This window comes from Monopterus albus, unplaced genomic scaffold (assembly GCF_001952655.1).
Source record: "Monopterus albus unplaced genomic scaffold, M_albus_1.0 scaffold194.1, whole genome shotgun sequence".
NCBI lineage: Eukaryota > Metazoa > Chordata > Actinopteri > Synbranchiformes > Synbranchidae > Monopterus > Monopterus albus.
The window spans coordinates 1117655-1131174 of record NW_018128074.1 but is presented as its reverse complement, the minus strand read 5'-3'; the positions used below and the strand labels follow the sequence as shown (position 1 = coordinate 1131174).

Here is a 13520-nt window from a genome sequence, read left to right as displayed (position 1 = left end):
TCTGTAGCTGGAGAAACTGGGACCTTAAAGGCAGATGCAAAGGCCAAAGACATCATAGTGCAGTTAAGGGGTTTAGGTTTATCTCAGTTCTGTCATGTTTCACATGTAGACTGATTTTTGGCACATGCCACGGCTGGATTAACCTCGCACAGAGCAAAAACGTGTTGCTGGTCCCCAGTTGAGCACCACTATACACTGCACTTTCATTATTACCTCAGGCACCCAGAAACTAATCGGTTCCTTAAAGCTTTAATGTCAACAAATGTCATAATGAATTAGTTTTTAAGCATCAGTGCTCACAACTCACCTGTAACCATTTCCTAAAATATGAGTATTTGTTAGTTTCCAACTTTTCTATTAGTATTACTCAGAATTTGTTTTTGTTTTTTCCACAGTTGGTCAGACAACACAAGCTATTTGAATATTTTCACCTGGGCTTCAAGTAATAATGATGGACAATTTCATTATTTCCTGACATTTTATATACTGATCAATCAAACTATTAATGAAGAAATAACAGTTTGATGTATGAAAATGATCACTGGTTCTTCTATAAACAGAATAATTCTTTTTAAGATAATGTTTACAAAGACATCTAGTGGTTTGTTTCTGCGATGCTCATGTGAAAGCAAGAGACTTCTCCATAGAACAAAAGGGCTTTATTCCACAATATAAACTGTAACATCTTCAGCTACCCCGAGTACTTCCCACTATACAAGATTACACGCTGTGGATGTACACGTCAGCAGCGTCTTTTCCTCTGCCTGCTAATCCACCCCTCTGTGTAGCCTTCTGTACATCACATCAACGCTAACGCACCAACAACTCAGTGGAGATTAAGCCATTTAAGTCAGTTCAGACAAAATTATTGCTCAGATAAATAAACCTATTCTACAAAAAAGGGAATAATTATATTTAGATGCATGTACTAAACACTGGATTTCAAAGAAAAATTGCAATAGTGATTTTTTTTTTTTTCAGGGGAAGAGGGGGTGAAAGCCTTGACTTTTGTCCCTTTAGCTCTGGTTTAACATGCAAGGAGGTTCCAGATAATATTATGCCTTGATTAACCCTCTTTACTGGATGCATCATGCTGTAAGACTCCTTGGCGCCGATGTGACGGAATCCCATGCAGCACACTTCACATCCTGTTTTTTTCCCACTTAGACAACCACAAACAATTCATAAAGAGAAAGAAATATATATAATATATATATAATATGTATATGTAAAAATACAAAAAATAACTAAACGTAGTTCTGGACAACAAGTCAAAGAGGAGATAGCACCGTTGTTACAAAAGGGTCGGACAGACAGGACGAAGGTGAGGGGGGTACACGATCAGTGACACATCCAGACTGGTGACTCCAATAACGGACTGATGACAGGCAGACCCCTTCAGTCATCCTTCAGAAAAATCTCTGCTTTCTTCATTTTCTCATGTGCCCGTCGTTCAGTGTGCACCTGACACAAATATAGTCCTCCTTCTCTGCCATCTCAGCCGTAACACCAACGCAGACCTGGTGAAACCACTGGTTACAGCTGCCGTCACACTGGACCCAATCCACCTGCAGCAAACATAAGCAAGAGGTTTCCACCATGAAGGAATTCAGTTTAACATTATTCTTCCTGCCGCTTGAAGGCAGCAGAAACAAGCTGCACACAGTGAGGTACTGTCTCATAAAGTGATGTTGGAAACCTGTTAGTCTACTGCATAAACATCTCTGAGTTTATGGAGCAGCATTATCATTCATTTGCTGTCATGTTGGTGCCCACCAGGTCACTCTCCTCTTGGATTCCTCTAATTGAAATAAGTCTCCGTAGCTGCTCAATGCTGAACTTGGCAGCTAGTTCCTTACTGTTTCTGTGTGAGCAGGTAGAGCACACTGGGTTTTTAGAGCGTCTCACACACACACACACACACACACACACACACACACACACAAAAAGAGGCCTGCTGTGACACTGAACCAACACAGTGAAGCTACAGGGCCAGAAAACCACAACAAAAAGATGAAACCCCCTAAGCTGTTCAGGAGAACCTCAGAGTCGGGTGCCTAGACTGCTGGGGGTCTTCCCATGATGCACTGGGCTTCTCTCTGCCCCTGATTCTCCACCACTGCACAATAACTGTCTCTCCCCTCTATCCTGTAGTCTGTGCTCTCTCCCTCTGTACCTTTCCTGACTCCAGAGCTGTACATTTCTGATGAGCAGTCACTGACCAAATTAACCTGCCCACTGTTTGTCGTTACTTGATGCTCTTATTTTCCTTCCCCTCTCCTCTATCCACTCAACCCAGACAGTCAAGGCAGATGGCCACCCACCAAGATCCTGGGTCTGTCAGAGTTTTCTTCCATTAAGGGGAGATCTTCCTCGCCACTGTCGCCAAGTGTTTGCTCATTTTGTTGGGTTTTTCCTCCAAGGATTTGACCTTAGTATGTAAAGTGCCCTCTGGTTATTTTTGTTTTGATCTGGCACTATACAAATAAAATGTGATTAATTCTCTGTGGGTTTGTCACTGTGAGCCCTTTTCATGGTCACGCAGGTCAAAAAAATGAAACATCAGTAATAAGACCTACAATTATTTATAAAGCACATGATGTTATTTACATTTGTCACATCCTTGCAAATACTTCCCAAGCACATGATGTTATTTACATTTGTCACACCCTTGCTGTCTGTAATAGTACACCCTGTTATATAATTCATGTGAACTTGACCCAGATAAGCAGGAAAAGGGATGAATGGATTGAACAATAAAAAAGTTTTTGCTATAAGTGACAGTTGTGCATTATCTGATGGTGCTGCAACTTCGCAGAACATCCTCCTGTAGCAAGACAACAACTGAATTTATGGACATGTAACAACTCACACAATTGGATACAAAAACATCTTATAAATAACATTACTGCCTATTACAGGCATGGCATTTGTAAATGAAATTTAAGACTTAAGATTCTAAGATGTTTATTTATTTATTTTTGAAGGAACTGAATTCAGTACTCCCCTGGATCTGTAACCTTGATGTCCATTTAATCTGATTAGCTCAGCCTGCTGAAGCCTCACATAAGCTTCAGATAAATACTGATAGTTACATGACAGTTACGTACATTTTGTATTTACACGGTGTCTCCTTTAACTGAAAGCTAAAGTAAGTGCAGAGACACATCAAGCTGACATGAAAGAACTAGTAGCAACGTAGGCTGACTGTTTCACCGCCTCACATTGCCTTTGTCTCGGCCAGTCTGGTTGAAAAAGTGGCACTTGAACACACCACGCAGACTACAGCCAACTAGCACATACGCTTGAGTAACAGAAATAACTCCTCCTACCAGCAGGTGGCGGTATCTGTACTCGTTATTCAGAAAGGGAAAGAAGACTGTGGAAATTCAAACAGTAAACAAAGCATCTCTCATTCAACACAGCTGCTGTTTGTAGCTGCTTCTAACTTAGAACATGTCTGATAAGACGTTACAGGGCCCTGCTCTGCCCTTGGTCTTTTAGTTGTGGAAAAAGAAACTGCATTGAATGGGTGAAATCATGGATACTACAATGAAAGGCTGAAGGGGCTTTCCTGAAACAATCTCTTCTCTTGCACTTTTTTGTTAAACTAAACAGCCAATCAGAGAAGTCTCTCTCACCAACAAGGTCTGTGGCCGATTCAGGAGGCAACATAGCCCGAAAAGCCCCCGACAGGGTCTAACTAGTACCAGCAGTGCGGGAGACACCACAAACATGAGGGAAACAGAAGCACACCAACAGCGTGACAGTGGCCAATGGCCAACTGTGGGCTTGGTGCATCACAGGCCTAACCTCCACAGAGAACCAGGTTCTATCATCACCTTACTTTTCTTACCTCATCTCCCTCTGGCAGACAACACCTCTCTGCCGGACAAACAGCCATCTCCTCATCAGAGTCATCAGACTGGGAGAAATCAGATCGAGGGGACGATGAGGTTGAGGCTGGCCTACGCTGCAGGTTCTTTTTATTCATCTTCTGTCGTTTGCGAGAGTGTTTTTTGTCCTTCCTCCTGCGCTCCCCATCTACACCGTCCCTCTCCAGATGCCGCTTTGCTTTCTTCTCTGAGACAGTCATAGTTTCCCTCATGCCACTGATTCCATCCTGGAAATAAAAATAATACAAGTCAAAACTGATACTGAGGTAGTTATACTGCGTTTTTCTTAACCATTCTTTTTTGTGGAAGAGTTTCTACCTTGTTCAGTGGCAGTTTTTTTCCCTGAGAGTTAAACTGCATGTGTGTGTCTGTGGACTCGTCCTGGGATGGCGACATGCATCTGTTCGTCTGTAGGCTGCTGGCTCGGTCTAATAAAACATGGTAGAGGCTCTGGATCTCTGGTAGAGACACCTGCAGCAGGAGCCCCTCCACCATTAGCTCGTCCAGCTCCTGACTCAAGCCTGTTGCACAGAAAATAAACAACAATAATAATCTTAAATGAATGACTAAGCATGATTTCCACTGATGTACATGATCACTTAGTCTCTACTTCAGTTCAGAATAAGACTGCACTCACCCTGCAGCGGTATACATCTCTGCTCAGTGTAGAAAACTGTCTGAGCATGGCCTGTCCTGTTCCACTCTGGAGTCAGACAAGGAGCCTGTACCAGAAACATTCCCAAATTTAACATTTACAATGAATACATTTTCAGTGAACTGCTAGAAAAACTGACACAAGTAGATGAGGGACCTGAGTGTTGTTGTGAATGTCATGGCTGCCTGATACCGAGCACGTTAGGATGGGAGGAGTTCCTGGTCTCTCTTCCAGTTCTGGTAGGTTACAGGTCTGTGAAATCTGCTGTGCCCGCTGCTGCCAGTTAACTGTCCTCTCAACCAGATACTGCAGTGCCTCGCCCTCTGGTAGGCGCACCCCTATGTGACGCAGAGATGCCAGCAGAGAGAGGGCTTTGTTCAAGGGGGGCTTTTCTGATTGCTGGCAGTGTGGACAGAGCCAAGGCTGTGTTTTGCAGGAGTCTGTCAGTTCTTTGACACAGACGCTGTGGAAGGCATCCCTGCAGAGCTCACACTGCAGCATGGCGCCCATGGGCGCCTTCTGACAGACACACACCTTTAGGTCCATGCAGTCTGCTGTGGGAAGGAGCTTTGACTCATTTGCTGCCCTGAGATTAGAGAAAGCCTCCATCTCCCGCACGCGCAGTTCTTCCAGAGTTGCCATCTGGTGAATCAAATGAAGAGTGTCACAACAAGTCAGTCAACATTTAGCAGTCATAGCTACTAATGTACAAAGCAACTGAGAATTTATATACTCACTGCAGAAGAAGAATCCTTGGTCTCTGAAAGTGCTTTTTCCACATCACTTAGAGTGTTGAGCCGTGGGGTTTTCTTTTTGTTACTTTTAGGCGATTCTTTCCCTTTCTTGGCCTTCCTCTTTGGAGAACCTACATTTCCAACTTCACATCTTGGACAAAGGACCTGTCATAAACAAAATGAATGTGAGCCGTTTGTACTTTTAGGCCCAGAGGAGTAAAGGCCAATGTCCACTAGCTCATCTTTCTGCTCTGCTGGCTTTACATCTCTGAAACTTTAAAGGTGCATTACCTTAGGTTTCGTCTCACAAATCAAGTGAAAAATTAACAGTATGTAATGTCTCTCATCTACAAAACCCGCTGGATGACACTCCACACCTTCTGTTATTATTCTAGCTTCTCTAAACTGGGTTTTCAAAGTATGCTCCATAGATTAACCCCCATGCTATCTAGTAAAGGTTATAAAGAACTGTTTTAAGGTGTTCCTATTCAGGGATGTAAAGTAGGGGAGGAGAGAATTAAAATTTATACCCTCTGCATCTGATAGGTTCAGGAGAAACCAGGTTTAAAATCTGGGAGTTATTCATTTGAGGTGTTGCCAGCATTAAAACACATTTGAGGAAGGAGGGTGTGTGTGTGTGTGTGTGTGTGTAAATTACATCTCTCATTGTTGAATGTGAGGGCATTTTACAGGCAGTAAGGGGTTGTTTATAGTGCATTTTTGGTCACATTAGATCCTCTAGTAGCTAAAAAGAAATTTATGAGAGTACCTTTAAATTCACTTGTGAATGTAGTTTATACTGTCAATACTTGTATTACTTTACAGTGGGTTTAAGATGAACTTATGACACATTTCATATAGTCCTATATAAAGCAAAGCTATCATTGTTTGTAATTACTGAGAGAGAGAAAGAAGGATGATATCTGTCTGTTTATCATTAACAGAGTGAAGGAGAGGACACTTTGGTTTGGTTCAGCCAACCTCATGACTTGGCTGCTGTCAATGACACATTTGTTTCTGTTGTTAGACAAAGGAAAACATAAGCAGCAGTGATTTCACTGTGGCTCATAAATGTTACATGTTCACCAGGCAGTTATTCTCAAGCTGTTGCCTTGACATAGCAACATAAATACAGGCTATGTTAGTGTATGATCATAGCTGTGCTATGTGATCGGCTTTACTGACATTTAAAATGAGTGATCACAGAGAAGTTAGATTGTCTTTTTAAAAACAAACAAGAGAGAGTCTCAAAACATCTGTTACCGCATCTAAAGGCAAATGCATAATCAATATTCAGGTAAAACACAAAAACTGTTGGTAAACCAACTCAAGACAACACTATAACATGTGGCATTGTAAATGTCAACATGCAGAAGGGGCTGGAACACAAACAGATCCAGTGGAGAACTAACTAAGTGAGCTGAACAGTGATGACCTCATGGTCTTAAAATTGGTTCTAAATGAATTGGATTTTACCTCCAGTAAGGAAAGAGGTGAGTCTTTCTCAAGGAAAGCTGAAGCTGCAGATTCCTTCCATTCTTGCACTTCTACCATTAAAGACTCCAGTTTGTCTAAAGGCTCCAGGTGGACTTGAATGGCTTGTCCTCGTAGCACCATGTCCGAGAGGCTGTCCACCATTGGTATGCAACCGCTGGCCTGAAAAGGGAAGAGTATTTCAGTGTTGCAATCACATTCAAACCAAATCATCCTGCACAGAGAATAACACGCCAGTCATGAAATGTCTGTATCCTAACCTGCAGCTCCTCAGCTTCTTGAAGCCACTCATGGGCTTTTCTGATGGTGTCTTTCAGGAGCAGACAGTTGGGGAGGTAAGCAGGGATACCTGATGCCTTCTCAGCAACAGCACTAAGAGTCTCTATGGAGTGTGGCGGTCTGGTGAACAGTACAGCACAAATATTTCACTGTAGGTAATAAATCTGGACACAATACTTGCATCACCTCCAGGTTAATAACTATCTACAACAAGAACTGCCAAGACATTTTCTTCAGACATCATCCTCACAGGACACTTCCAACCAACACTCCAACTGTTGAAAAGGTCGTCTACGCACGGTTTTATGGGATAATTTACACTCTTTACATGGAACATAACTCAAGGTCAGAACAGAAAATACAGTTATAAACAATATTTTAAAACTGTGAAACCTAAAATTCAAAGCTGCATTAAACCAAGTATGGTGAAGGAACATAATACTTCTGGAAAATGTAGAAATTTAAGCCCTGGCATGAAATTAGTTTTTCTGATAATGGAGATGCACATTCTTGACAGCCATGCCATTAAAAAAAAGCCTTTTAAAAGCACTTGTGACAGTTAATACTGAACAGCACTGAGTACCAATGGAATGAGGGCAGAACTAAACATGATGCTCACTTTTTGTTGATCTTGTTGAATATTCTAGCAGCAGCATTTTGCACTAGCTGTAATTAAAATGAAGCAAAATCAGGAGCACTGACGTAATATTACAGTATTCAGTTACAATCAGCGCAAATACCTGGACAGACATGATGTCTTCCACCCTGTGGCTTAGATGCTATCATCATGGATCAGTCTGTGCTGCCCTCACCTGGCTTTAAGGAGACTGCTCGCCTTGTCCTCCCAGTGCTCTGACACGGTGAGCAGCTCCTGAAGGCGTGCCATGGCGTTCTCCACAGATGGGTGCGGTGACAGGCCCACTCCCTGGTCAATGAGCCTCCTCATGGTCTCCAAAGTGAGGGTGGCAGTGCTGGCCTGCTGCACCGCCTCCAGCCAGCGCGCCTGTTCCAGTCTCACTCTCAGGCGAGGCAACTCAGGCAGCTCCACGTCAAAGTCAAAGCTGACATCCAACAGGCCCTGGATCTCTGCGACGCTGGGAACTTCATCAGCCAGGACCTTCTCGCTGTGCTGCTGGAAGTCTTCGATGTGATTCAAGAGTTCCTAAGAACAGACACGGTCCAGACAGACAGGTTTTTTAAATTAATTTGCATACCTTATTTCTGTCAAAATCACATTTATTATATTACACAGCAAACTATGGACAGACATTGAACCGAATTAACCTGATTTTAGCCCTGAAAGACCGGGTCACTCATGACTACTTTCACAATCAAGAAAATGAGCAATTAAGCAGCTCTCCTGTCCGAGTTCCCTCATGGCTGCTCTCATAAGGGATCTTACGAACTGCAGAGTAGTGTTTTACATGCTGTGTAAAACTTGACTGAAACTGCTGCAATGTAAAACCAAACTTTGCAGCAGAGCAGACAGATCAGACACCATCTTCCAGGCATCTGCAGCTCCTTTAGTAGAACTGCACAAACTAATGTTGTCTTTTTGGTCAGCATTGTTGAGGGTGTAGCCACCTTACTGGAATAAACCTCAATGGAATTGTTAAAGGTTAGAACTGACCAGGGGATCTGTGATTACTCAGGTTGGAGTCGGTCAAGTGATCTTTACAGTGTGGACATAAAAGCCTGGCCAGGCAGAGAGGTCGATTACACCAAGTAGCATGAATTAACAAACATGGATGATTAATAAGAGGCACCTGGACTGCATAATGTCCATCATGATCTCCATGACAAACACATATGGTTTCACTGTTAGTATTCTTGATGAGAAACTACTAACAGATTGTAACAGAAACAGTTCTACCTCAGTAACACTCAAACTTATGCAGCAAGACACACCAAAATCTAATCAGATAGGCTACTCTATGTAGGGTATCCGTGGTCCAAGTATCAGGTTTCTACTATATATTTTTCTTGAGTTATTATGTGACCTGCATACCACATATCATGGTGGCAGGACACAATAAAATCAGTGTTTGTGCAGCTTAAATTAAAATGAATGTAATTTTACAGTTGTGACATCCTAGGACTCATTTCTCCTCCTCAGCCTACCTTCAGCTTGGGGGCCTGGGGGAGACAGCAGGGGAGGTTATACAGCTGCCTCACAAATGAACTCAGCTCCTCCACGGTCAGCTGGCTTCGTGATTTCTCACTACCACAACGATACCTAGGAGAGGGGGGGAGGTCCCATGAAGGAAAGATTAAGCCATTAAGCCAATGATACCATTTCCTAACTTGGGAGTAAATTTAAAGAAATGTGAAGGCAACTGATATATACACACTACTGTTGTAGTAGAGTACTAAGGCTACCTGGTCTGCCTCTTGCCGTTCAACAGTTGCTGTGCTACTGAGGAGCATTTCTCTGCATCTTGTGTGACCAGGCGTAGCCGTCGCAGCAGGTCATTGTCAGGGAACACTTTGGATTCTGATTCAGCAAGAAGTGAACGAAAGACTGGCAGGCCTGAGGAGAGAACACTCAGGTTAATCACAGGCTGACATGTGACACTTAGTTGCTCAGCACTGTGATATCTCCAACACTTAGTGCATCTACTTGTTTTTATCATTTTCAGTCACAGTGATGAAGCTGTTTTACAACCCTTTCTAAAGAAAGGACCGTGCCTGTGGTTTTCAATAAATACTATGTGCATAAAACATAGATTACTGACAACCAACCAATTCATACATCATACAGGTGGTACTGTAGTTTGTTGTAACTTTCAAAAGCCCATAACTTTCTGTTCATTTTAAAGGCTGAGCCAACTCAAAAACACCTGAAATTTGTTCAACATATAGTCACAAGAAAAATTAACAGCTCTGTGTGGTTACTTTTTCTTGTGACTGTACATCAAAGTCAAACACTAGTCAACACTGTTTTTGTTAATGTTACTAAGAACTTCTTTTGCATCACCTTAGACATTTCATTCTGAAAATTAAGACAATTTGGCAAAAATTAGAATAGCTAAAATATGCCTAGATACTTTGACACTGACAGAAAACATAAGTTGACAGTAGTTGTTTAGCTTAAATATCTAAAGCCACTGGTATGGCCTGTCAGTGCTTTGTTTTCTCATGTGCTCATCCTGCTTACCCTTCTTCTTGTCTAGTTTAGCCTCCAGAGTCTCTGTCACATGGGAGGCCCATTCATCATACAGCTCAGCTCGCTGCTTCACAGCATTCATCATGGGGAACAGGTTGTCCAGTGTGTATCTGTAACTGCAGGAGCAAACAACACTGATGTTATATGGGCTACATGGTGATAATAAGACACACATCTACAGAACAAGAGTTTACAGTGATAAAATATATTTTACAGGCATATTCATTACATTAAAACATCTTTTACTCTGATCTGTGCGAAGCCCGTTAACTGTCCCCTCTTCAGCTCCAGAGGGACTTACTTCAGTGTGTAGTTGGTGATGGGGCAGGAGCAGAGGTCGCTGATGTGGTGCAGACAGACCAGTACTCCTGGACTGCAGTGACAGGTGATGGCAGACAGGTAGCAGGTGGTCCTGCACTTAACACACTGCCGCTCATCATCCTGGAGGTGATCGTATTTGGCCTCCTTGCAAAGCAACACACCCTGAAGGTGCGAGATGACGGTGGTGTTAAAAGCTAATCACAGCACCTTTGCTAGACTGCACATCTCTCTTTGTGCTATATTAAACATGAACTGTTGCAAAAAAAGGCCTGGAGACTTGCATTACTAGCTAACAACAATGCTTACTTCATTTTGCACAAAGGTAAAAATGTGAAATATTTGCATAACCTGTCTATGATTAGACGGTGTGCAGAACAAAAGATTCAGTGAGAGAAAAAGAATCTGCAGACAGAGAAATGTAGACTACTGTGCAAAAGTCTTAGGCCACCATTAGTTTTTCTATTTTAGCAAGGTTGTATTGATAATATTTTATACTCTTTATTAAGATATAATCAGAACATGCAAGAATCATGTGCACAATATTAAAAGACAACCTTTTTAGAAGAAAACTGCTTCTACATTCCAAACTCAGTATTTAGTGTGCCTTTCCTTTGGGGAGACCATCTTTAAGTCTTGAAACCATGACAGACCCTCCACCATTTTTCACTGAAGGCTGCAGCCACTCAGTCCTCCATATCACATCTTGGGTATCCAGTTTGTTTGGTGTTTTTCTTCTGACATTTGTGTTTTTTAATACTGTGTACATATTTCCTATATTTTCTATTTGTATTCTAATAACGAGACAGAAAAATAAATACATGTAGTCATTATAACTTTGCTAAAACAACAAATCTAATGGTGGCCTGAGACTTTTGCACGGTACTATAGTTGTGGCATAAAATCAACCTGATATTACATGATATAAAACAATGATGGTGTATTCATATGATAACGAACACTATTCTACCATGTTCTTCGCTCTCTCTCTCAGGTCCTGCTCTTCTTGGATCATGACAACCATGTCCTTGTGGACTGCTGAGGCTAGAACCACATTGAGTGTGTCTGCTTTCAAGGCCATGTTGCACACCATCTCATCATGGGAGAACACATTGTAACGGTGCAGCATGCGATAGTGGTCAACACACTGCCTGCCAAGAGGCATCTGGTGATAGAAAAAGAAAAGAAATGGGTTGTAAGCACAGATCATGTCAGGTCAATGGCAATACAATGTCACAGGAGCAGCTGATGCATGAAATTCAAGGAAACAAATGTGCAACAATTCTGATAATTGAATATAGCAACATTCACTAGTTTCAGTTTCTCAAATGTGAATATTTTGTTGTTTTCTTACTCTTCTGAGATACTAAACTGAAGCTCTTTTGGTTCTTGGTTGTTGAACAAAACAAGACATTTGCGTCACCATGTGAACCAGCATTTTTCACTATTTGCTAACATTTTACACACTAGCTCAGTTAATTGAGAAATCAATCTGCAGATTAAAATAATTATGATTTGCTATGCATGAAAGCTCTAATCTAAAAAACACTGTGCCAGTCTTTATTTCCCTTCAGTTCATGCAGGTGGCTTCTGGAAAACACTAATCATACATACAATTCTAATAGTAATGCCACTAATCAGTAAAAACAACTCAAACCAATTACTTGCATGTTGCTTAGCAACCAATTAAGACATGTTGAGAGGACAAATGAAATGATACATACCCAGTCCACTGTGCAGAAGTTGACTGCCTCAGCAAAGTTGAAGCCCTGATTGAAGCCACTGTGGTAGGCTCTAGGAAACGTGATGACAAACTCACCAGCACACTGGTTTGTTCTGTAAATCTGAGGCAGAGGAGGCAAAAGAAGATCATTCATGTTCCTGTTAGAAAGACCAGCTGCACATTCATTTAAGTATTAGCTATGTGTTGGGATAGGGAAAGGCATCAGTGCATGTGGAAGTCATTTAAACACATACTGGGACACCGTGGGCCATCAGAGTGTTGGGGTTCATGATGGTGACCAGCTGGTGCAGCAGGTCAGGCTGAGACTCAAACAGCTCTGGTGCCAGTTTCTTCATCACCTCCTCCAGCTGTTCTGCAGCAAAACCAGGAGCTCCATACCAGGTTTTTGGCTCCCCCCTTGAAATAAATAAAATAAACACAAGAGTTTAGTTACAACAATCCAAAATTGAGGAGCAAGCAAAGTCCAGAGCACACAAACCAGAAAAAAAACAAGAAAGGAGCTGAGGTTTAGGATCAGCAGATGTGTTTCTCAAGTACCAGTGCAGATAATTGATGGAGTAGCTCCAGTGATCCTCAATGTGCCAGCAGAATGAGGAGAAGCACATGCCAACATAAAGCCATGGCAGCGTCATCCCACAGATATCAGCTGTCACATGAGTCAGTACTGAAGGCTTCATCATTGCCAGGTTGTTGAGGTTCCAGCCACATTTGAGGTATTTCTGCAAGATGGACACCACAGTCAGAACAATAACACAGGAATTATCATGCAACATAGTGCTGATGTCACTATGATTTAAAAAAAAAACTGCACTATGATTAAAACATTTTTTTTGATTTCACAGACACAGCTCAAAGTTTTCTGATGTGTTATTTCAGAGGTATATTTTCAGCGTATGAGGATCAGTTTACCTCATCAGCTGGGGAAACCTTAAATTTTCCATTTGGAATGGGGAATCCACTCCCAAACTCCTTTGAGGCAATATCTGCCCCATATTCTACAGTAACATCCTCATCAATGGCTCCAACCAAACGCCAGAACTCTTTCTCAACCAGCTCTGTGGGTACCATCTGTAAAACACATGAAAAACAGGTTCAGATTTTTAAAAACACACGCCAACACACCTATAGATTGTGAAACCATTTCTACGTACATGAACTGGCATGTTGAAGTAATCAGATTTGAATGCATCAGCCATTTGCCCAAATGCACGCAGGGAATAGTCTCTGTATGCCT

The 13520-nt window shown here is 42.0% G+C and overlaps 1 protein-coding gene across 1 annotated transcript in view; it reads right to left on the bottom strand.

The window, feature by feature from the left end:
- Positions 1-642: 642 nt before the first annotated feature.
- kdm5bb (lysine demethylase 5Bb) overlaps positions 643-13520 on the bottom strand; it is a 19292-nt gene continuing 6414 nt past the window's right edge. Inside the window, exons 10-28 of the mRNA XM_020617788.1 lie at positions 13438-13518; positions 13196-13354; positions 12824-13005; positions 12520-12682; positions 12267-12386; positions 11513-11707; positions 10526-10707; positions 10216-10340; positions 9438-9588; positions 9180-9294; positions 7871-8220; positions 7040-7178; positions 6762-6941; positions 5289-5450; positions 4708-5193; positions 4534-4618; positions 4215-4417; positions 3857-4123; positions 643-1568 (exon numbers count right to left, since the gene is read on the bottom strand). Coding sequence (XP_020473444.1) covers positions 1431-1568; positions 3857-4123; positions 4215-4417; positions 4534-4618; positions 4708-5193; positions 5289-5450; positions 6762-6941; positions 7040-7178; positions 7871-8220; positions 9180-9294; positions 9438-9588; positions 10216-10340; positions 10526-10707; positions 11513-11707; positions 12267-12386; positions 12520-12682; positions 12824-13005; positions 13196-13354; positions 13438-13518 — 3483 coding nt within the window. The 3' untranslated portion in view covers positions 643-1430. The remainder of the gene's footprint in view (positions 1569-3856; positions 4124-4214; positions 4418-4533; positions 4619-4707; positions 5194-5288; positions 5451-6761; positions 6942-7039; positions 7179-7870; positions 8221-9179; positions 9295-9437; positions 9589-10215; positions 10341-10525; positions 10708-11512; positions 11708-12266; positions 12387-12519; positions 12683-12823; positions 13006-13195; positions 13355-13437; positions 13519-13520) is intronic.